This window comes from Protopterus annectens, chromosome 3.part0 (genome assembly GCF_019279795.1).
Source record: "Protopterus annectens isolate FY-2018-M chromosome 3.part0, PAN1.0, whole genome shotgun sequence".
Taxonomy (NCBI): Eukaryota; Metazoa; Chordata; order Ceratodontiformes; family Protopteridae; genus Protopterus; species Protopterus annectens.
In genome coordinates this window covers 883,044,300-883,070,029 of record NC_056731.1, presented here as the reverse complement: position 1 = coordinate 883,070,029, position 25,730 = coordinate 883,044,300, and the positions used below count along the sequence as shown (strand labels likewise).

Here is a 25,730-nt window from a genome sequence, read left to right as displayed (position 1 = left end):
TACAAATCTTCCAAATCGTGTTTTCCTTTTAAGCAAAACATGCAATCTCTGCCGCATCCAGGCAAACAGGTAGCAAAAATGAGATGCCGGAAGGGGAACAACAAGAAAAAAGAATCCTTTCCAAAAAAGGGAAGGTCTAATGCTTCAGAATGACTATGCCAGCATTCTACCCCCATCTCCTCCTTACCCTCCTGCCCCTATGTCTCTAAATCTGTCCCAGAAATTGGCTGTATATGTTCCCCTTTGGAAGCCGATTGCTTTGGACTCCTGGGGGTTAAAAGTGGTGCAGCAGGGTTACATCTGACACTATCAAACAGGAGGCGAGTGTGCTGCCTTGTGATCAAGACCAGTAACCACACAAGGTCCACATAGTCCAAGGTTAAAAGGCACTACTCTTGACTTCTAAATACGATTGCACTGACAAAACTTCTAAAATAACATTTTATTTGAAATGATGTGTGTTAAGCGCTTTCGTCCCCAATACTTGCGACTTCATCAGAACAAATCACAGTTAAACAAAATTTCATTTAAATATCCCACATTTCATGATGGAAGCCAGTTAACTCATTATCTTAAGAACTGATCCTTGTAGTAAACATTAAATAAAAATGTTTCTAAAATATATACTTAATATAAAACATCGCCATAAAAATCAATAAAAAACATTTTGTGGGTGTAAAAAGCATTCATAGAGAATATTTGTCGTGTGAGAATTTAATAAATTGTTACTTTATAACTTGGCTGCGTTCATTTTTATGAACATGCTGAAGAGAAATATGATCATTTAAGCTCTGTTTCACTTTGGAGTCCAGTTAATTTGTCAGAGTAGTTCCCTGTATTCTGGTCTGTTCTTCCAATAGACTGGAATACAGGGAACTACTCTGACAAATTAAACTAGACTCCACAGTGAAACTGGGTTTGAATGATCCTATTTCTTTTCAGCATGTTCTTAAAATGAAGGCAGCCAAGTTATGAAGTAACAATTATTTATTAAATTCTCACACATGAAAAATGCTTTTTATGAAATTTTTTATACTCACAAGATTTATTTAATTAATTTTTTATGGTGGTGTTTTATATTAAGTATATATTTTAGAAATATTTTTATTTAGTGTTTACTGCAAGGAACAGTATATTTTTAACTGGAGATGGCTTCTTTAAGATAATAATTTAACTGGCTTACGTCATGAAATGTGGGATATTTAAATGAAATGTGGTTTAACTGTGATTTGTTCAGATGTAGACCCAAGTACTGGGGATGAAATGTTATTTTAGAAGTTGTGTCAGTGCATAAATATTTAGATGTCAAGAATAGTGCATTTTAGCACGGACTACGTGGACCTTGTATGGTAATTACATTTGACACTGGCTACAAATACCTCCTTTCAGGGAAATTCCTTCCCACCCTTCTAACCAAACATATTTTTCCTCAGGTGCTTCAACATTTGCTCATCCTAGGAGTCATAGAATCAAAGGGGCATATATTTCTATTCCAGAATGTTTCTGATGCCAAAGAAAGAACTCTTGTGGTGACTAGATCTAGATATATCCTTTCTCAATCTGTATGTGAAAGTACCAAAATTCAAAATGCTGATCCTTCAGTCTCTGTTACCTCTCATTCCTCCTGTGAGTGTCATGGGAACATTAGATCTAAAGGATGCTTATTACCACATTCCCGTAGCCACAGACTTCAAGAAATGTCTCAGATTTTCTGTGTCTGGGTTACAGTATCAATTATCTGCATTACCCTTTGGGTTATCTACATCTCCAAGATTGTTTAAAAATCATCTAGTTCCATTGTTAGCTCATAGCAGACTTCAGGGCACTCTTATATTTCCTTGTTTAGATGACTAACTTATCTCTGGAGACTCTTTTCCCAGATGTCAAAAGTCCTTAACAAGGTTTTCAACTCTTCTTACCAGTCTGGGGTTCTAGATAAATATACCAAAATCCTCCTTGACTCCATCATACCGGATTGAGTTTTTGGGCTGCTTTCTAGGTACTTTTCCACAAAAAGCTTTTCTTACATAGGAAAAGGTGAGTTTTTATCTGGCAACTCTCCTGAATTTCTCCAATCAGTCTTAGACTTCAGCAAGAGAATTTCTCAGGATCCTGGGGTTCATGGTTTCCATGATTCCTTTCACCAGGCAGTTTGAGAAAACGTCAGTGGTATCTAAAAAAATATGTGCACTCAACATTTGCATCCTCTGGACTTTCAGATTTCAATTTTGGTGTTTGTCAAAACGGAACCACACTGGTGGAGACAGCAAATAGAATTCAGGCCAGGTCTCCACTTTTCTTCTCAGAGTCCATGCAAATCTGTGACCACAGACTCCTCATATTTTGCGCGGGAGCAGTGTCTATGTGGGTAAAGCTGCAAGGCCTGTGGAACTCTTCAGACAGACCAAAGCACATAAAAGTCAAGCAGATGTTTGCTGTGATACACACCTTGAAGTCTATTTATCACCTGTTGTCCATGGGACCTTTTCAGATGATTACAGACAATACTACCGTGATGTGGTACATAAACAAGCAGGAGAAAACAGACCTAGCCACTGTACAGGCTGGCTGTGATAGTGTGGGAGTTATCTCTACAGCATTCCATAACCTTCCAAACATCTTTCATTCAGTAAGAGAAATATAGAAGTAGACAAGCTGAGCAGGACGAGGGTAGACCCCCATGAATGGAACTTGAATGAGGGGGTCTTCAAGGAATTGATCCAGTTGTGAGGAGCACATCGAATAGTTGTGTTTGCCTACCTTCAAAACAGGCAACAGAACAAATTCTGCTCCAGGGTTCCTTGCAAGCCTGGAAAACACATGCATTTTCATTCCTGTTGTTGGAAATGTTCCTTAATGCATTTTCGCCGTTTCCACTAATAACCAGGATAATTCTGAAGATCCAGAAGACTCTCCAGAAATCATTCTGTTGAACACTGGTTCCACCATTCTTATGGATTGTCCAAGGGCAGTTACCACAAGGTTCCTCACAGATTGGAGCTACTCACACAAGACAGGAGGAGTTTGATATATGTCAGTCTCAAACAACATTAACTAACTGTGTGGATGATTTAATTTTGATAACTGTTAGATGCCTTTTCCATGAGGATGTGCAGCAGGTAGTGTTGGAGGCAAGAAAACCTGCCACCAAGAAATCTTGTATTGGCAAGTCGAAAAAAATTCTAGTTGGTGCTTAGCCAAAAAAACAGGTTCACATTTGGGATTATATACTACTGGAGCTGAAATATTTGTTTGAGTTACTTTCCTCTGGCCTCTCTTATTCCTGTATGCAGGTGCATCTTTTGGATTCATGTCAAGCCACTGAAGTTAATTTTGTCGAGTGGGAAAAAAAAAAAACATTTGACAAAATCACCTTTGATAAACAACTCAACAATTTTGTTTTTGCAGGGGGGCAAGCTTCCTACACCCCCACATCCTTGGTCTTGTATATACCAACTACAAGATCACACAACAATGGAGAAAAAAGCAAACTCCATTATCAGGAAAAGTAATTCGGCGAACAGCATTTTTTTTTAATTCACTGAAATTATGAGTGTTGAGACAATGTCCTTCCCATCTAGTGACCATTTCAGCATGCCTATCCCTTTATCCACCTTTCTTTTTTATTTTTAGTAAAAGGCCTCCTAGAAAACAGGTGGCTCCATCATGGAATCAAAATTTTATGCTGGAAATGTTAACTATATCTCCCTTTGAACCAGCTATTCAAATGGATTTAAGGTTCGTAACTTGGAAGACTGTACTGCTTCTTGCTTTGACATCTAAAAGAAAAGTACCTGAGTTGCAAACACTTGTGGTGGGTGAACCCTGTTTGATCTTCCATAGAAATAGGGTCTCATTAAGAGCAAATCCCTCGTTTATCCCCAAAGTTGTTTCAGAGTTTACTTTGAATCAAACCATCAATCTTCTAGTGTTCTGTCTGGATACTCAGAACCAGGGAGAAAGAATTCTACATACTTTGGAAGTGCATAGGCAGCTCAGGTGCTATCTTGACAGAAATAAGTCCTTTAGAAAAGTGAATCAGCTGTTTATTTATTATGATGGAGCAAAGAAAGGACAACCCATGTTAAAAAAAACAAAAAAAAAAACGATTACAAATGGTTGTCCTCAGCTGTTGCCTTTTGTTGTACCCATCATGGAAAACTTTCCAGGCAGTATCAAGGCACATTCTACTAGTGCGTACTGGAAATGGGTGGACTCTGGCAGCATTCTAAAGGTAGCAACATGGTTCTCCGTGCATACTTTTACAAAACATTACAAACTGAATTCCTTTTCCAGGTCCAGGACAAGCTTTTCTAGGATCATTCTTCATAAGCTACTTGACCCATATCCTTCCTCCTCCAAATTGGATGAGCTTTGGTAATCAACCTATATAGCCCAAAAGCTGCTGTAGCAGTGACAATGATGAACACAGTACAGCTGTGTACGTTACTATAACAATAGATTTTTGAATTCCTTATTCCTGTAGTAGCTGCACTTAAGTACCATACTTGTTGGGATATAAATATTTGGTTTATCCTTATATCTTTTGTAGTTCTAGATAGTTAGCTGTTTTTCTTTATATGGGCAAGAAAGTCCTGAAGCTTCTATTTCAGGATGAGTAAGGTCGCTCTCTCTCTCTCTCTTTGTTTACAGGCAAGAAAGTCCTGAAGAAAGCTTCACTCTGACTGTTGATTCCTTCCAATGGGCTGTCAGAGTGAAGATGTGAAAGGGAGTTAAGACCTTTGTGAAGCTGCTGGATGCTATATCCTGAGCAGGATACATACAGTCAGTTTTGCCTAAAGGCTAGTGCAGCAGTGAAGAATTTAAATATCTAGTGTGATGTTAAGTGCAACTTGCACGACTGTACTTTCTTGCATTCCTCAGACATGTTTAATTGTACTATTTCTATGTTAGATTACTACCTACTGACAAAATGTTTTATACATTTGTGTATTTTTAATATATTGTGGTACACTGAAAGGAGCTTTCCTACCTGAGGCTGCAGTGATAATGGACTATGCCCCAAATGGACAACACAGTCATCAAAAGAGATAGGTAAATAGACTGATTATCTGTGTGCTGTCTGTTAGGTTTAAAGGACCAATAATTCTGCTATAAATAAATAAATAAACTTTTGATTAGTAAAATCCAGTGCAGTTTGCAATATTGACTGCATGTAGAGCTGAAGGCAGACAATGAGGCAAATCATAATGCCAACCCAAGCATAAGCATGTATTAACCATGTGGCATGTCATTCTTTGTTTCAGCATGCAAGATTGCTTGTGAATTATAAAGAGAAAGCCTATGAGCAAATATTCTGAGTTTTCTTTAAACTAGCTTATTCAGTATTTTTTTTTGTCCAGACGTAAAACTATTATAGCAGATGTCTTGCCAGAAACCTTGCCACCATTCAGATCATGGAAGCATCAACTTCTGAAAAATGGGTTTAGTTTCATAGAATATGACTTGTAGGTAATTTGTAGCACTGTCCTTTACAATTTTTTCACATCATGTAACTAGTATTACAGATAGTGCAGATTAGAATTGTTTTTATTATGTAGTTTATTAATACACTGAGAAGGCATTTGGCTTTATTTAAATGAATTCTAGAAAAAAAAATAGTTTTTTGGAATGGTATGAGACATCTGAAGTTAAGTGCATTTTCTCTCCCGACTTGTGAACATGCATGACTTCAGCGGCTTTGTGGTGCTTAAGTTTATTTAGTCATTTAGTATCGGTTTATTCAGAAAGAGGATGCTTAACTCTTTCTAGTCATAACCCACACCTATGGCAGGGAAAATAGTAACTGCACTCTCACCCAAAAAAGTGAATTCCTGAAATCTATCGAGAGTGATAACTACTGCATTGTAACAGTCTTATGTCAATCTGTTTAATTTTGGAAGGTCCGCCTGTGGTATAAGTTTGTAGCCAATAGCCGATTTGGAGAAGTGTGACTTTGATTAACCAGTGTTGTACTGCAGGAGAAAATAGCGTTTTCTATTCATACCCTGATATTTATTTTCTGGGGCTGATATAGTTACAGTTGTGTGGTTGACTGGAAAAAAAGAGAGGGTATAATCCAGCTGTACTCCTAGATAAACAAAGTGTGTAACCAGTGCAAGGAAGAAGCCTTGCATGTCTTTTCTGACTCAGTTGTTGTTTTAAGCCCCTAGAGAGTACTAAATAACATGTGTAGCAGTGCAGAGTATAGACTATTTACTCTGTCACAAAGATTAAAAACATCTAACATTTTGGGGAGAAGTCGCAGTTTTAAAATCATTAAGATTCTAGATTAGAGTGATTTCTTGAATCACATCAGAGATTGCTGTCTGCAGGGCTTCACATAAATCCAGAAAGTCCATAATCATGTATAAAAGCACACGCATGTTTCAGAATGTTTTGTTTGTATACATTTACTCAGTGCCTCTCACTGAATTTTATCATTCCTTTCTTATACCTATTACAGGGTGATGCAACAATTAGAAAAATGCTGAGCTTCTGGTGGCCTTTGGCATTAATTCTAGCCACTCAGCGAATTAGCCGACCCATTGTTAACCTGTTTGTGTCACGTGACCTTGGCGGCAGTGTTGCTGCCACAGAGGTAAGTTGGCAACATGTCTACACATTATGGTTGTAGTCTTTTATTTGCATTAAATCACATATGTGTTTTAACCATATATATTTAAGACTGCAGATAAAGGGGATGAAATTACAGGGGAATGAAGGGAGGACGTGTAGGCGAATGCTTTGGCAAAAAATGGAGGACCTAGGTGATTTTATTGGAGGAAAATACAAAAAATGGAATAATGAGCAGGTTGTCAAGAGAAGAAAAGGGTAGTGGGCTGTTATGGTTTGGGGTGACTTTTGTAAGCATATCATAGATGGCAGTTGTGTGGTAAATGTGTCACCTGAATAACTAGAAAGATACAGTGGAGTTAGAAAGAATTAAAAGTGGGAAGCTGCTGTAACATAGGATCATAGGAAGTTACTAGGCTATTGGCCCTGAGGCCCTTACAAGCCTAGCCAAGAATTTAGCCCACATTCTGACAAGTCAGCACCTGATGCCCCTGTCCAGCAGGGACACAGGTGGAATCCCAGGGGTGTATTTTCTGTTCCCCATCCAGTTGTGCTTAAAAAGGTTTAATGAGGTGTTCTGCTTTATGCGGAGAGGGAGTCTATTCCACAAAAGGGGGAGTCTCTGGGACAAAAATCTGTCCCGACAACAAGTCTTATTGATGTCACAGACGAGGTTGAGATCTCGCATGCGGGTTACTTGAGTGGTGCTTGACTTGCGGATATGCCCCTTAACATAGATTAACATAAAGCTAATCCTCAGAAGACCCTCTGAATTGGTTATACAGAGAGAAGGAGAGGTAACATATTCAGACATTACCATGGATATGATGTGGGAAGTAGTGGGAACATTGTGTCTAGACAAGGCAAATGGACCAGACAGCATTCACTCTTAGGTACTTAGTAAACAAAGGGACACAAGCTTACCTATTTTAGCATGTGCTTGAATGTGGAGTATGTATAATTGTGCTGTAGGATGATGCATAATATGTCTGTAAAAATGGGCCCCACTGTAAGTCAGTAAAGGAAAGACCAGTACTAGCCTTGCATAAAATGGGGGAGGTAATAGAGGCAATATTTAAAAGGAGTATTTGATTGGTTTAATGGAGACGTTGTTTAAAAGGGAAAGAAACATCATTACTTTGGGATTTTCAGAGTTTGACGAGCCAGCCTCATTAACTGTGAAACAAGAGAACTAAATGTGAGAAAAGCAGCAGATGCCATACATTTGATTCTGTGTTGTAAGGAAAGCTCGACTAAAACAAGGTTTAAGAAAGGTGTGATGAAATGAATAAATTGCATCATGGCTAAGAGACAGGGAGCAAAGTGTACGGTGTGACAGGAGCTCTGCCAGCAGTGATGAGCACAGGTGCCATAGTTAGACTTGTATGGCATACATATAGGGGATGAGCCTCACTGGATGTTTAGTAAAATCTGGCTACTTAGGGACAGCACAAGTAGCACAAAATATGGATGATGGCTAGTGAAGTGTTGGTAGGAGAAAGGCTGCTATATAACCTCACTAAAAGGATGGCAGTGAAGAGGTAAACCCGCAGGCATCCTACTGCATAGCCACTTCCAAAAGATCTGCATCTGTTTGTTCTGCCTTTCTTGTTTCCTTTTCTTACTCTTTACTTCATTGGGGCATCTTAAAACTAAAAAACAAAATAAATACTAGTAGTTCACTCAAAGGTTAAGAATGTATTACATAATTTGTTTATTGTTTTTCCTAGTACTCTATACTGTGTAAAACTGCATTAATATATGACATGTTCTATGGAGACTTGTCTATGACTTAATGTTTTTCTGTAGCATACTACAATTGTTTGTTGACATTATGGCTTGTTGTCAGGAAAGTAATAGTGATGTCATAATCAGTACATTATGATGTCAGCTAGTGAGCAGATAACAGATGAGTTCAACAAAAACAAAGGTTTTGTGTTAATGCAAAAGACCTCACTGATATTTAATGGAAAACAAAAATACAGTTTCTAAAATGCAATTCAAGATTAACAGTTTGGATGTTCTCCTTTTGTCAGTGATTTTTCCAAGGTTACTCCAACTTACTTCTCCCTGGCGAAAAAAAAGTACTGATAGAACTGGCTGCTTTAAAAAATATGCTTGTGTGTGTGTGTGTTTGTGTTTGTGTTTATTATGTACACACACCCTAACACCAGTCACACAACTGGAGAGAAACAGCAAACTTCCCAGTCATGAAAACATTTCCATACTCCACTTACATGTACATTACAACAAATTCAAACTGCATCTGCATTTCATTAAATACGTAATTATCTCTTCTCTGCTTCATCTAAACCCCCTCAAAACCAGTTCCTCATAACTCTTAAAAAAAACGAGCCCATCACGATGTGAAAGGCAATTAAAATGAGAAGTGTTTGATAACAGCAGATCATGATGTTGAAGAGTTGGTGATACCGTAATGCAAAACTGCTGTTGATAATCTGGCCTGCTGAAAGGTAGTTCAACTCCTCCACTAGAGGTAGTTGTTGCTGTCTCACCTGAACAGGGCAGCCTACTTTTCTTCCCTGGCAGAAGGCCATGTCTGATTTACAGGTGCTGATTTTCATAACAGCTACTTCATACTTAGTAACTAACCTTTGCAGTGCATGCTAAAGTGCATTTATTTGAATCCAGAAAGACAATATTATGTGCAAACCACAAAGATCATGTCATCAGAATGGATACTGTGCAAACTTCAACAGTAGCTGAATATCCTTCCTAAGAGACTGATGAAGAGGGGAGGAAATGAGGCACCCCCTAGGAGGAGTCATACACACACCTTGAACATATTTTGCTACAATGAGAAGAATACAGAACTCTTGATCCATAAAAACATATAATGAATAGCAGAGGGCAGAAATGGCCATTGTGGTGTTACAAACCCTTCCACAAAGCATGCCATTGTGCATGATGCTATTCATGATCTTCAGTCATGAAATGCTCTTGTCATCCCTCCAGTGTCTGTGCAAGGACAAGGAATTGATAACAACACCTCATGGCCAGGATAACATCCATAAATTTCTCCTGAAACGCATACTCAGCTGTTACAGTTTCCTTTTCAGCACCTTAGCTTAGGCTGAGAAGCATGATCCCTGTATAAGTACAGCACACACTCTTGTCTTCTTCTCATAAATGAGGACTATAACCCCAGTTTGCCAGTCCAAAGATACCTGTCTTCTGTGCAACATTGAAAATCCGCATTAATAATAACATGCCAAAAGTTATTGGAGCCTTCAGCATTTCCATCTGTATATCATCCACGTCTACTGTTGTGCTGTCTTAAAATTATTTAAGTGCTTTAGTTCCCTCTTTTACATAAGTGGACCCAGATACCACCACTTGCTTCTGCCATTCATTTTGGCAGTGTTTCTTCAGAGACTGTCATGTCCTCTGGGTTCAAGAGTCCCCCGGTGTGTTCCTTTCTCCTCCTAAGAGAGTCATCAGTCAATGGCATATATTTTCATTCTTGCTGAGACCAGCTTAATCAGGTTCTAACCCCCTAGCCTTAACTTACAAAATGGGTGGCTAGAACCTGGATTCCCAAACTCCTCCCATACCCCGGCCCTTGCTTTGGCAGCTGCCACCAATGCCATCTTTGTGGCATTTCAGTGCTTGCTTCTCACTTGAAAAGCCCCCCACCTTGTAGCATTTCACGGAAGGCCTGTTTCATTAACGTGATTTTGCCCTTACAGGTGGTACCAAGCAACAGGTTCTAGAGTTACTAAAATAAGTACTGAACATTTCTTAGCCACAACTTCTTACTGCTGCCTCAGTGACTGAGGTCCTGAGCAGGGTCTTTTCAGAGTCCACAATACTGACAACCCTTGTTATATCGCAGGTGCTCTTTTTTTTTTTTTTTGCCTGCAGTGATGTTCAGGGTTTTTTTTCATATGCACTGATGATTTTTTCCAAATTTGCACTGATGTTGATCTTTTTTCCCACGTGCATTGATGTTGAGTTTTGTAATTTTGAAGGGATGTCATAGTTCAGTTCTTCCTACCTATTGTAATCCACTTTTCTGCCTCTGCTAACATTCATTTTTTAGGTGTGTGTGTGGGGGGTAGGGTTTACAATAAAAAGGTAATTGAATTGTGTTGGTTTGTTTCATTTATATTAGGCTGTATTTTCAGTTTCTTTGGCCTGTAGTAATATAGAAGTGAATGTGCAATCGCCAATGTTTGTTTTCGTTAATGACTGAGGTGCACCTTTGACTGTACTATGTATACAAAGCAGATGCATCTTTAATGTGTTAATGTGACCCCCACCCCAAACCTCTCCAAGTACAGTAATTGGCCCCTGAGCTAAAATGGTTGGCCACTCTTGATGGAGTCCATTCCCTCATGAACTTAAATGGAAAAGGATGCCCAAAAGGTACCCTGTAAATTCATGTCTTGATCTTATTCCAATGGACAGCAGCATAATTCTAGCAACTTCTGATGACTTTTTTCAGTGTGCTGAGTTAGTTTATCTACATGAAATTTGAATACACTGAGAAAAAAATGTTTTGTGCAACTTGACTGTTAGTTTGTGGTCCACAGTTGTATATTTGCAGCCTGTAGCTTAGATATTAAAGCATGTTCAAACTTTACTCTCTCTGCCACTAATGATACCATCTCTGGCTTCACGTTATCTGATGTCTGAGCTTTCTACTGGAAGGAGCAGCTGTTCTTTTAATAGCTGCAGCAACATGAATCCAGTTGTAAGTTTAATTCTGGATTCTTTCATTCCTGTTTTTCTTGCCTATTAAAACTGTGCTCAAGGCCAGCTTTTGTACTATAGTCACTATTTTTTTATATTGGTGAAACTTGTCTGCACTAGATGGCAGTGGCGCCTAAAGTCTAGCTTGATAAATTCACCTGCTTGTTTTTATGAATTAGGATCACAGGATTATAGGAACTACTAGGAAGGCCATGTGTGCCTTGCCAAATATTTACCTTCAGGATGTACCTCTTATTTCCAAGAGGGAAGAACATGTCAAGACAGAGATAAACTTACAGGTATCTGTCCATTTATCAAGGTTATGCAAAGGTGTCACATTGCCTAACATGCAAGGGTTATTTGTTCCAGAGATGGGACAACCATTGGATAGTGAATCTATCCCTCCAACATTTTATTTATATTCAGTGGAACTTCAGAATCTTGGTTTGGGTGTTTGTGTAGCTGGTGTTCCTGTGGTCTTAAGAGATTCATTGAGGTGGGTTCTTTGACAGCACAGACTGTAGATCTCCACACTGGAGTCTAGAAGAAACAGACTCTAGGGATAGGTCTTCTAGTCTGTCTTAATAGCTAAGGATTTTTAGGCCAGTAATCTTTTTCATCAGTAACCTTTGGGGCCTTTCTAGCTACATAAGTTTGGCCAGGTACATGCTGAAAGAAACATTGTACTCAATTTGTTTCATTAGGACAGAGTGCAGATAACTACTGTTGTAACATGGTGGTCAAAGAATCGGGAATTGTCTACCCAACCAAGATCCATGATGGTCATGTCTGTGTGGAATTGAGTGCTAGCTGTGCTATAAGCTGTAGATGAGGGTCATTTCCCAAAGGTGACAACTCTGCATTTTTTTTTGCATTTAGTGTGACCCCCTTCTCTCTACACCACTGGCATGAAGTGCTTTTGTATCAGTGGAAGAAAGAATGATGACACGCAAGTTGTGGTAATCAGCAAATGTGGTTATCCACAGATTAGGGTTTGTGGTATGGTGGTCAGAAAAGCATGTACCAAAGAGGAATTGTCCCAGTACTGAGCTTTGTGCTATTCCACTGATCGTTTCTTTGCTTTATGAAATGGCATCTACCACTTTAATTGTGTGAACTCTTTCAGCCAGTTTGCAATCCATCTTACCAGCTAAGGGTCTATCTTTAGTTCCTTTAGCTCATTTATAATGCTAGCATTGGATACAGTGTCAAAAGCCTTGGTCAGATCCAGATGTGTGAATGTGGTATCTATTGTCCACTGACACTGTAACTTTCTCAAATAAGTTTAGCAGGTAAAGTAGAATTCATCGGCACTTCATAAAACCAAACTCAATTTTGAGTACAATTACATAAGGATTTTTGATATCGGAGTTTAACAGGTCAGATATGATACGGTCCATGGACTTGGAAATAGTTAGGCTGATGAGTCTGTAATTCTGAAATTCTCCTTTTTTTGCAAGGACACACACTGTGGCTAGACGTAAATAAAACACTTATTGGGAGACATTTAGGGAGGGCATGTCTGCCACTATTAATTACAAGTCCAAATAAATTTTGTGATCTCATGGAAGTAATGTTTTTAGTTTTAGATAGTACATCCAGGAGGTGTTCCATGGTGATATTAGAGAGTGACTGTGACTTTAAAATTTGGGGAATTTTAGTAACTATTTCTGTTGTAAAATTAGCACTAAATCTGTCTGCAAGTGTGTTAAATCTGTCTTTAGAACCAGAGTGGGTAAATTTTGGATTAGTTCACTCATTTAGGGCATTTTTCTCATTATTTGGTTATGTTATTTCCTAATATAACCAAAGAAGGATTTGTAATTTTCATTGACGTCTCAGGCCTGTTTCAGTTCATATTTATCTTTGGTCATTTTGATGACCATTTTTAGTTATTTTCTGATGTTGTTAATTAATGTGGGTGGATTTGTTATAGGACTTTAAAAGTTTTTTTTTTCATTTGTTATACAGTTTATTTGTAGTGATGGAACACTAAGATGGTTTATTTTTAAGTTTCTCATTATATTTGGCTCAAGTGTGAACTTTTTATATGTTGTAGTAGACTTCATATGGAAGACCAGTGGCTGAAGCTTCATGGAGCGTGGTGGTACTGCAGTAAGTTTAGATGGCTCATCATGGAATTTTAGTAAGTCTGTATGGTTAAAGTACTTGAACTCAGAACTTATTGTGTGGTTCTTTAAGGGAGAAATGTGTTATCCAATGTAACATGGGATGTGGATACTAAAAGACTTGGTACACTTGGGGGAAGTTGTTGGTGAGGACCAGGTCCAGAATGTTCTGGCCCTTAGTTGGCTGGTTAGCTGTTTGTTGAAAGTCATCACTTCCTAGGTCTGGGAGGCTTTGGGTATACCCAACATCAGAGGTGTAGGTGTACCAGCTAACTGAAGAAAAATTAAAATTGCTCAACTATATTTTTGATAAAGGTAGTTTGTGAAATTCATTTAGGAATCTATCATGGTTTCCTGGATACATGAATGGTTTCCTGTAGCAGGCTGGCTAGATGAATTAAAAGAAACAGTAAGGAACTTTAATGTAGATGAAAAGAAATGGGATGAAGTAATGGCCAGAGAAATTGATAAAATTAAGAAAAATTCCTAAATGGAAAACCCCAGGCCCAAACACAGTACCTAACTTCTGGCTAAAAGCATTAACATCTTTCCACAAATATTTAATCTTGAATAAGAATTACTTGTATGCACATTCTGAACAGGTACCAGCCTAGTTAATAACAGGAAAAATTATAACTCCTCCTTAAGAATGAACCTGTAAGACATTCTAAAAAATACATACCAGTAACTTGCCTTCCGATGATGTACAAACTATATACTGGAATTGATGCAGGCAAGTAATTTAGAAAAAAAAAACTCAAGTATGGTAATAGAACAAAAGGATAAAAGAAAGTCATATAGAGAAATGGATCATTTGTTGCTGAATAAACCCATAATTAAGAATTCTAAAAAGTGGATGAATTTAAGAATAGCATGCATCAATTACAGAGAAACATTTGACAGCATCTCACATTCATGAATAAGGGGGTGCTTACAGATGTGTAAGGTACACCCTATATTGCTCAATTACTTTACAGTGACAATGAAACAGTGTCAAACCGCTCTGCAGTTGAGGCATGCCAAAGGGCAAATTATTATCCCAGGGATAAAAATTCAAAGGGGGATGTTCCAGGGTGATTCTTTGTTACTGTGGCTGCTTTGTTTTGCCCTTATCTTTTTAAGCTGTTTACTTGGATTAAGCTATGGTTACAATTTGACTCCCAGAAAACAACCTTTTTTTAAAGTTTCCTCATCTGCTTTTACTGGATGATTTAAAACTGTATAGTTCATCAGATAAGGAGTTGAAAACGTAACTACAAATTGTTAAAACTTTCTCAAATGATAAAATAATGACATTTGGTCTTGGTAAATGTGCAAAAGGGGTATTTAAAACAGGAAAGCTGCAGCACCAAGAAGATATCAACCTAGGACAGGAATATGATATAAAAGAACTTTAGCAGGAGGGGGTACATAAATATTTGGAAATACAAGAAGGATCAACAGTAAAACATGAAAAAATGCTAATAAAGCAGTAAGGAATATTTTAGAAGACAAAGTGATATTGAAAACTGCCTTGACATCCAGGAATATAGTTCAAACTATAAATCAGTTAGTTCTTCCTGTTCTTAGTCTTGGGTAATTGATTGGCCCTAAAGTGATTGGATCAATTGGACATGAAAACAAGAAAAAATTATTCATACATATCAGATGATTTATAAAAATCAGTGTATACCAAGATTATATATTTCTCTGTCTGAAGGGGGTATGGGCCTCCTCAATATTCATTACATGTTTAAGTCTGCATGAGACTGCATACATATCGGCTGACCTCATCAGTTCCAAACACAGTGAAAGTTCTAAAATATGAGGATAAGAGTCTAAGCTTTGCTTAGTTTAGTAGAAGCATTTCAGTGTCAAGAAGGAATGGAAATCAAACCAGAAGTAAACAAAAATCACACAGGAACTGAATGTGCCAGTAATCAAAAGAAAGACTATAACGAGAAGGATCTGAGGAGAAAGAAAGAAATTTGGAAAAGCCATAGATATAGTGGCAAGTACAGAGATCTCTTTGAGCAACCTGATGTTAACCAGAATTTGAGTCAGGAATGGTTAAGGAGAGGTGAATTGAAATCAGAAGATGAAAGGTTAATAATGGCCATCCAGTACAGTGGACTACGTACTTGTTGGTTTACAAAATATATTGAAAAGGTGGGAGAAAACGACAAATGCAAGTTCTGAAAAAAGAACTGGAAAGAGCTGCACATCTTGTTGCTGGGTATGATACACTCATGGCAGAGGGCCTGTATATTGAAAGGCAGAATAATGTAGAAAAACTGTTACACTGGAGAGTGTGTAAACCCTGTAACATAGAAATAGCTGAGAAGCATTGGAAGCATGGACCACAAAGAATTACAGAATGATGAAGTTTATATCACATGAGATCACCCATTACCAAGTTCACAAAATAGATGCAAGAAAACCAGATATAGTATAGTGCATGAAAGAATGACAGAAGTACCATTGATCATTGGAATTGCTATATCCTGTAATTAAAGTGTCTTAATTACAGAGAGAGATAGAAAGTCATAAAGTATTAGGATTTGCAGGCAGAAATGAGAGCAATTTAGAAGAAAGATATCCAGAAAGTTACAGTAGTAGTAGGAGTAATGGGTCTAATAAAAAAGACATGGTAAGCAGTAAATGCAGGTAAGGAAGAAGTGCCTTGCACTAAAACCAAACCTGAATTGCAACACAGACATGAATGTGTCTGAGATGCAGAAAAGCCTCAAGATCTGATGTTGTCAATCTTCATTTTATGCTCATCAAGTGGATTTGGATTAGATCTGAAACTCTCAACCACCAAATCTCTTGAGCTTCTCCCTTACCCACAATGCACCTACCAAATTACCTCAGATCTCATTTGCCACTTCTAGCTATCCAGTGAAGTCTTCAATCTCTCTAAAACTGTGTTAGATAAGTAGAAATGTATCTGCTTTTTTTCCCATTAAATAGTTTAATTTTTTGTGATAAATATCTTTACTTTTTTTTCCATTTCTGTTTGCACTAGCTTGCCCTTATGACTTTGTCATAATTTCTCTCATACTGTTGTTGGTATTGCCTTGCTTCTTTTTCTTTTAACTAGTACTGTTAGCATGTTATAGTTATATTTTTTCATATTTGCTGCTGCTCCTGTTGTTCCTTTCCATTTTTCGTACTTGGTACACTTAACTACTATCGTTGGTATCGTATTCCCCTTACGACCTTGTCATAATTTCTCTGTACCATTGTTAGTTATCCCTTCACCCTTTCATTCAGCTATCCTGTCAAAAAAATAGAAAACATTACTTAATGTTTTTTGATTGCCTTTGTTCTGTAGTATCTGTCGATTATTTTCCTTAAATAGATACTGCATGACGGCTGACAAATCTGTGGATTTCAAAAAGTGCTCGAAATGTGGGCATAAGTTGCTGCTTTTGGATGCACACACTGTGTGTACTGCTTGGGTCCTTTGGATTTACAAGAGGACTGCTGTATTTGCCACAGATTTGATCCGCAATCTCTTACTTAATGAAAAAAACAAGCTGATATTGAAAGGCCTCATTTCTTCCTCTTTTGGAGAAGCCATATCCCAGTCTCCAAAATCAAAGCCCTCTACTTCATCTAAATCTTCTTTGGACTCTTCTTGGAAGAGAAGTGCAAAAGAACTGGTCTCAACCCTGAATCAGAAAAAAACTGAAGAGTTCAGGATCCAACAACTACCTGAAGTCCTACGAAGTCCAAACCAAGCATCACTGACCCAACATTGACAAAGTTGGATCTGAAGACTAAACCATCGGATTCTACTTCACTGAATCAGACAGAACGTTCGGAGACTCTGTAATGTCCTCGGATCAGACATTCTTCATCAGTGGACCCAGTTTCTGACAAACTCCCATCACCTTTTTACAGAGACCAGCATCCCCCTCCATTTACTCTACTCATTCTTCAAGAAGCCTCAAAGAAGGTGATGTGGAGAGAGTGGTGAGGAAGATCCTCTCTGCACAGGGGAGATTGATTTCCCCTTGGTGCCTACCCCTCTGAGTCAGGTTACCCAACCTTCTACCACACCCCCTCTGCCAGTTTCTCCTCTTAACACCTTCCATTGTTTTAGAGTCACAGGATGCCAGCCATCCAGATCCATAAGTCTCAGATCCTAGGATCTCCTTATCCTCAGATCCCACATTGTCTCTGAGATCGCCGATCCATTAGGAACCAGAGAGCTCTTAAGCCTGCTTGTTGGGTCTGAGGTGCAGCAATTGACCCCGAAGTTTGTGAAGCAGTTTCTGTTCTTTGGTGCCTTAGCACTGGACAGTCCGACTTTGGCTTCCTCCTAGGGGTGGTGCCAATCAGGTGGCGAGAGGGGATGATTCATAAACCTGCTTTTTCAGATCTGAACCTCTCTCTGGCTCCTTCAAGCTCTGTTTTCAAGGCTGCAGAGAGAATGTTCTCTGCCTTGGCAGATCTGACTTTATATTCCCCTCGGATCCTAGATATTTCAACATGATGTCCCAACACCTGGAGCCTCACCACCTTTCTCCACAGGGATATCCTGTACCAAAGCCTCAGGTTCCCTCCCAGGGAATTTTGATATTCTTTTCTGAGACTTCCCCAGAGCATCCTACTGAGGAGGTGCCCAGGAAGAGAACATGCAAGAGGAGGCACCTAGATTCCCCACAGAAGTCAGTCACTGAAAACATGGATTTCAGTGAGGGCAAAGTGTCCCCACAGTCACCTCCTGAAGATGTCCCCTTTGGAAACATCCTAGAAATCCTTAAACAGAGAGATGTCTAGATTCCCTCGCTCTATGCTGGAGGCATCTGTTCTCCTAGAGGCTTTTGGTGCAGGACCCTCTACCTCCTGGGTGACTCCACTCACCAATGAGCTCATTGACATGATCTATAGGGTGGGCATGGAAGGAACCTGACTCCCATACCTCAGAGACCGGACAGGATAATGACACCACCTGCAAACAGACAGTCTTGAGGAAAATGGTTCCAGTTGATGCCATGTTCATTGCAGTGGCCACAAAGAAAGATTTAGCTGAAGAGAGTTCCACTGTCCATTGCCACAGCAGGGAGTTGTGGGAGATGGACAGACTGGGGAAAGCATGTCTTTGCTTCAGTGACCTTTACTTGCATTCGCTGAACTATTTGACACACTTTATCAGACTTCAGAGAGAATTTGACCAAGAAGTTATCAAAGACTCTCTCAGGAGCCATTTCTGCAGAGGTTCAAGGTTAGATAACTTCTCAGTTAGAAACCTTACAGTCAATATCCAGTAGTTCTTTGAGGTTAGTTTACAACATAGCAGAAGGGACCTCAAGAGCTGCAGGTTCAGGCATTTCAATGAGAAGGTATGCCTGGATGCGCTTGTTCGATTTTGCAAAGCCATTTAAGTCCAGTTTTGTCAATGCCTCCTTTGACAGAACTACTGATGTCCTTCTATTCCTATGTTGCAGTATTCTTACTGTGGGATTTCCCGCCTCAGGCGTCCTGACGTCCGCTTCTATACAAAAGCTTAAGCCTGCTTGCTGTAGTTAAGTGGGATGTCACACATAGGGCCATAAACCAGGGACCTTAAATGTGATGTCTGCACACACAGACCTCAGAACTTTATAGCCACAGATGATGTCACATTGTTCGCTTCGCTCTTACTATAGAAGACTTCTAAAAAGCTAAGTACCCCATTGGGAAAACCTTACATTCTTTTTGCTTGAGCTCGATTAGCTGTATCTTATATTAGCCGATGTCAGCTAAAAAGGGCAAATGCCATTGGGGGAGTCAGATACCGCATAAGGGTACCCAAGACCATTGTGTTGTTTGTCTTTGGAAGGAACACAATCATACTGAGTGTTCCATTTGCCAATCTTTCATACCAAAGACCCTCCGCAGCCATCTGGACACACTAAATTTATATTTAGAGAAACAACGTCTCAAAAAGCTTGTGCTTAGAATGGACCCCGAATCAGCCAATCTGACTGAACCACCACGGAAAAAAGCCAAAGTTTCCAGGCCTACTTGCGTTGCCTCTCTGCCATAAGACATCCCGCCAACTTCCAATGCAGGAGTTGAGGGACATCCGACAGAACAGTCTACTTCGATGGCTCCCACCAAGGAAGCCGCTTCAGAAGTTGCGGCCTGCACATCCACAGAGATAGCCCAGACGTTGGTTCCTACCAATGTTGAGGGGGAACCAGAAATAATCAGTCGAACTTCTGAGACTCCTATTCCTGAGATTCAAGCTTCTGAACCTAGGCCTTCTCCCAAACCGACGCCTACTAAACGTAAACAGAAAACTAAACATCTGACTCTTACCCCTGAAGGAGTCCCTGACTGTCAGTCTTTCACTAACGCTCTGATGCAGGCCTTTATGGCCCTTAGGCCCACATGCTCTACTCCCTTCACTATACCAGTGCTCAGCCCGTGGCCTGCCTCTGCCATTTCTCTCCCCTTGCAGACTACCCAAGAAGGAAAGGAGGAACTAGAACCTTACTACTCTTTTTCTGAAGAGTCCATTTCTTATGCATCCCAGATTGCCTCCCCTTTAGAATATTATTCATCAGATGAGGAATATGTTGAAGGGGACTCACCACCAGTGGACATTACCTTTGGTGAAACAATAACTAAGATGAAAGAGTACTTTAAATAGGATACTACCCAGATGACTGACACCCAGAGGTGGTATTTTGAACTCCTTCAAGTAGAGTCTCCCCATCAGCCATCCCACCAGTCTTACCTGCCTATCTGAATGCTTTTACCGCTGCATCCAAAAACCCAGACTTTTAACCACTTGCACCTAAAAGACCAGATGGGTTTTATAAGATTTCTGATGACCAAATATTCTTAGTTAAACCCCCCTTAGGCAGACCCTGCAGTCATTGCTGTCTCTCCAGACAAGCAATCCAGACTTATTCCCTCTGCATCTCTTTTGCCTACTGATAAAGACAGCAAAACCATGGACAGGATTAGTAAAAAAGTACAACTCTTCCACTCTGGCCTTCCGTGCTGTAAATTACCATTCACACATGGTTAAATATGCACTGGACCTTGTCTCTCAAGCAACTAATCTCCTGGCTGCCACACCTAACTGCCCTACCAAAGCAGACATAACATCTAAATTGTCTCTGACTTCACAGGTAGCCAGGCATTCAATTAGGTGCAGTTATAATGCTACAGAGGCCTCTTCTAGGTCAGCAGCAGCAGCTTCTGCTTCCGTCCTCCGCAGATACTTCTGACTGCACCTACAACCTATGCCTGAAGATTTTAAAACTAAGGTTATGGATGCCCCCTTAAACCATAATATTCTGTTTGGAAAACAGTCTGCAGAGCTTTTTAAAAATCTGCTGGAGAAAAGCAAGGAACTGCAGGATATGTGTCCCCTATTCCAAAGTATTACAGGAACTACCCTGTGAAAACCTCTTTTGTCAGGAGAACCCCTTCCTCTGCCACCCCTTCATCCTCCAGGCACAGGAGAGGAACCAGAAGGCAAACTCTCCAGACCTGCCATGTCTCAACCAAGTCCTAGACAGTCCTTTCAGGATAGAAATGCACCCAACAGTGAGTGAGTGCCTTGCCCATCTGCCTTTGTCAGCCCGCCTATCCCACTGTGTACCCATCTGGAAAACCATCACTTTAGACCAATGGGTACTGAGTATCATCCAAAATGGATGCTTACTTTCCTGGAGGGAAAAGCCCATCCCCTTTCCCTCCAAAAAACAAATCCACCTACTGCCACAAATTCTTCAAGACATCTAAAAACTAGGAACAATAGAACCTGTTCCTCCCAGGTAGGAAGGAAAAGGATTTTACTCAAGACTCTTTCTGGTCCCCAAAAAGGTTGGTCCTTGGAGACCTGTACTGGATCTAGATTTCCTGAACTTATTTCTTGAAGTGCCTTCGTTCAAAATGCTCTCCCTCCCAACCCTGCTCCCTCTTATCCCAGACCAGGCTTTCATTGCCACTCTGGATCTAAAGGAGGCTTACCTCCATATCCCCATAAAACCTCCAACAGTAAATTTCTACATTTCTCTAGGCCCTGCTCTCACTTTCAGTTTTCAGCCTTGCCCTTTGTTTTGTCTACAGCACCCAGAGTATTCACAAAATGCCTAGCTCCAGCCATTGCTTACTGCAAGACCCAGGGTATACAACTCTACCCCACCTAGATGACATTCTCCTTCTAGTAGAGACAGAAACCTGTCTCAGAGACCACCTCAGGTTCACCACCACCCTTCTTCAAAACCTGGGCTTCGGCCTCAGTTTAAACAAATCCTCCCTGCTCCCTCAGCAAGACAAAATTTTTCTGGACTGCAGGATCAGGACAGATCTAATGCGGGCCTTTCTCCTACAGGAAAAGGTCCACTCCCTCTCCACTCACTTTCAAAAGCTTTTACTGGAATCCCAGATTTCTACAAGACAAGTCCTGCAACTCCTGGGCCTTATGGCAGCCACCATTCCTATGCTTCCCTTGGCAAGAATGCACATATGGAATTTCCAGTGGCACCTCAGGAACATGTGGTCACAACACCTACACTCTTTAGAGGAGCAAATCCCCTTCCTGCCCTGCCTCAAATCAGAGTTAAGGTGGTGGATTCAACAAACCCATCTCAACCCGAAAATCCCTCTCCAATTGCCCTCCCCAAACCAGATCATCTTCACAGATGCTTCAGACGTAGGGTGGGGTGCCACCTGCAAGAACTTCAAGGTTCAGGAGATTTGAAGTCCTGCCTTTCAAAAGAAACATATCAATGCCAGGGAGATGACTGCAATTCTTCTAGCCCTAGAGGCTTTTCTACCTGCCCTACACCCGGGACCCCTTCTAATATTCACAGACAACACCACAGTCATGTGGTACCTCAACAAACAAGGAGGAACCAAAGCCTACCTCCTTTGCAGAATAACCCTACAAATCAACCTGTCCCTGCAGGCCTCATACATACCCTCTCAGGACAACAAACAGGTAGATCTTCTAAGCAGAACATCTCCTCTACAGCACAAGTGGATGCTGAACCGGGAAATTTTTTTGGACATTATCCACCGGCGGGGCACTCTTCAAGTGGGTCTGTTTGCCTCCCCCACCCAAAACAGACGGTTGACCAATTTCTGCACCAAGGATCACTCCCCACTAGCCTGGAGAGTAGATGTCTTCAGCTTCCCTTGGAAGGGACTGTTTCTTTATGCCTTCCCTCCCCTTCCCTCTGGATTCAAAAGGTCCTACTGAAAATCAGGAAAGACAAACCAAAAATATTGTTGGTGACTCCCTATTGGCCAAGACAACACTGGTTCTGCCTACTTCACTCACTAACCAAGGGCTATCACCACAAGTTACCCACAAGGTGGACCTTCTCACACAACAAAAGGAAGCCCTAGTCCATCCTCACCTACAGATGTTAGCACTAACACTCTGGGTGATAAACTTCTAATACCTTTTAGACACCACTATTCAGAAGACGTGCTTACAGTCCTGACAGAAGCCAAGAAACCTGCTACAAGAAAATCTTACTTATCAAAATGGGAGAGATTCTCAAAGTGGTGTCTACGTAAAGACAGGGACCCCAGTCAGGCTGACCCTTCTGTAGTCCTTACATATGTGTGTGAACTCAATAAGGGTGGCATTTCCTACTCCTCAGTGAAAATACATCTCTCAGCCATATCTGCCTGCCTACCTGCCTCTAGACCCCCCTTTACAATCCAGGCTAGATGTTAAACTTTTTCTGAGAGGGGTCTTACAAATCGGACCACCTAGAAAACCCATCCCACCACCCTGGGATGTAAACTTTGTCCCGGAGAAACTAACACTTAGCCCCTTTGAACCAGCTAGCAATGCTGTACTGTTGGTCACCATCACTTGTGCTAGGAGGGTGTCAGAGTTACAGGCACTAATGGCCTGCCCCTCCTATACGGTATTCCACAAGGACAGGGTGACCTTGTGCACTAAGCTTTCCTTCATGCCTAAAGTGGTAAACGAGCTGTCCTTAAATCAATCTATTCACCTGCCTATCTTCTTCCCCTCTCCAGCTAACAAGAGTGAGAGGATTCTCCATTCCCTGGATGTGCTTAAACAACTTAGATTCTACCTAGTAAAACTAAACTCTTCAGAAAAGCTGAACAACTTTTTGTCTCTTTCCATCCCAGGGCTATGCGCAAGGCAGGTTCCAAGCAAACTATTTCAGGATAGAGCAGAAAATCCATTTATTTCTGCTACTCTCACCATGGCAAGCCTTCGTCTCAGGGGGCGAGAGCTCATTCCACTAGAGGTATAGCTACTTCAAAAGCCTTCTTCAAAGGGCTGGACTCAGCTTCCATTTTAGAAGCTGCCACCTGCTCCACTATCCACACCTTCAACAAACACTGCAAACTAGATCAAGCCTCTAAAGCCAGGGTGGACTTTGCTAGGACAATCCTGCACAGGTTTCTGGAATCTTCCACCTCTACCGCCATCCTTACCTCTAACTAGCTGTGGTACTCTCCCACAGTAAGAATACTGCAACATAGAAATAGAAGGACATAGAATAGTTGTGTAAAATCTTACCATAATCAGAGATGTTCTTTTCTTCCATGTTGCAGTATTCTATCCCTCCCACCTTCCCCCTGTATCACATTGGACTACTAACCTAGCTCCTACCTTTTAGGAAGCTCTACCCTTAACCAAGAGCAATGAGCCAGCATATGACACTTGACTCTTCTAACTGCAATCACGTATTCCTTTCTTAAGACTATCTGTATGGCCTTCAAGTTCTGAGATGTGTGCATGCAGACGTCACATTTAAGGTCCCTGGTTTATGGTCCTATGTGTGATGTCCCACGTAACTACAGCAACCAGGCTTAAGCTTTTATATAGGAGCAGCCGACGTTGGGTCGCCTGAGGCAGGAAATCCCACAGTAAGAATACTGCAACATGAAAGAGAAGGACATCTATGGTTATGGTAAGATTTTACACCGTTATTCTTTTTTTGGCCCTAAGGTGAAGGAAATGCTATCCAGGTGTGAGAATAATGGAAAGACCTTGTCTGCCATGGGCATAGATTTTCAGCCCCCCCCCCCCTCAAAGATCCAACTCCTTGAATCAGCTGAGTGGTCAGAAAATGTGGTTCAAAAGGTCTCAAGGTCCTTTCCATGACCCACGTGGTGGAGGTTCCCCCAGGAGTGGGGGGAGACTCAGTGGATGTCGTCACCCTCATGGCAGAGGTGGCCCCCAAAAACCAGGGCTCACAAGAATCTTTCTTTGATAAACCCTACCAGTGCTCCGGAAAGGGGGCCTGACTGTCCACCTCTGGAGACAATCAGGGGACAGTTACCCCTGCACCAAGAGAGCCTAGCTAGACTTAAAAGATACTTGGGTGCAGAGGATTATATCCAAAATTTATATAATACCATTTTTCGTACCAATGCCAATTCCCAGAAAAATCCCTGATGTTCCACCCAGTCAAAGGGATCAAGCAGCAATTCAGATTCAAAAGCTGCTAGAAAAAAAAAAAGTGTCATCCAAAGAGTCCCACTAGACCAGACAGGCACCGGAACTTACTCGAGGTTCTTTTTAGTGCCAAAGAAATCAAGGGACTGGAGACCAATTTTGGATCTCTCAAATCCAAACAAATCTGTTCATTGAACCAAGTTCCAGATGGTCATGGTTTAGTCCATTCTCCTTTTTTTGGGCAAGGACAACTGGATGTGCTCCATAGATCTTCAGGATGCCTACTATCACATAAAGATGAACAGGCAATCCAAAAAGTACCTAGTCTTCTGGTTGGGAGCCAGTCGCTACCAATTCAGAGCACTGCCCTTTGGACTCACCACAACCCCCCAGGGTGTTCACCAAACGCATGGCAGTAGTAGCAGCTTATCTCAGACTGCAGGAATTCTGTGTTTCCCTACCTGGACAACTGGCTCATTACCGTTCCAACCAGGCATCAACTTATACACACAACAGATTAAGTTCTCCACACCTGCACACTCCTAGGAAAAACCATAAACTACAGCAAACTGCAACTTCAGCCAGCTCAGACATTGGAGTTTATTAGACCACTGTTCAACACAATAACTGCCATTGCTTCCCTTCCACCACGCTGAGCTCAAACTTTAAGATCACAAGTCAAAAAAGTTGTAGAGAACACCTCAGTCTCAGCATGCACAGTTCTCTGAACTCTAGGCCTCATGGTGGTAGCGATAAACTTAGTTTCGCTGGCCAGGTTTTACACCTGGATCTTGCAGTGGATGCTGGCTACTCAGTGGTCAGTCTTCCATCAGTCAGTGTTGTTTGAGATGAGAATTACCAACACTTGCAAAATAGGTCTATATTGGTGGATCCAATCTGATCAACTACTCCATGGCTGT

The 25,730-nt window shown here is 40.7% G+C and overlaps 1 protein-coding gene across 1 annotated transcript in view; it reads left to right on the top strand.

Moving 5' to 3' along the window:
• The window catches only part of ANKH (ANKH inorganic pyrophosphate transport regulator), a 1,474,332-nt gene that overhangs the window by 996,039 nt on the left and 452,563 nt on the right, over positions 1-25,730 (top strand). The window contains exon 6 of the mRNA XM_044065217.1: positions 6,467-6,601. Coding sequence (XP_043921152.1) covers positions 6,467-6,601 — 135 coding nt within the window. The remainder of the gene's footprint in view (positions 1-6,466; positions 6,602-25,730) is intronic.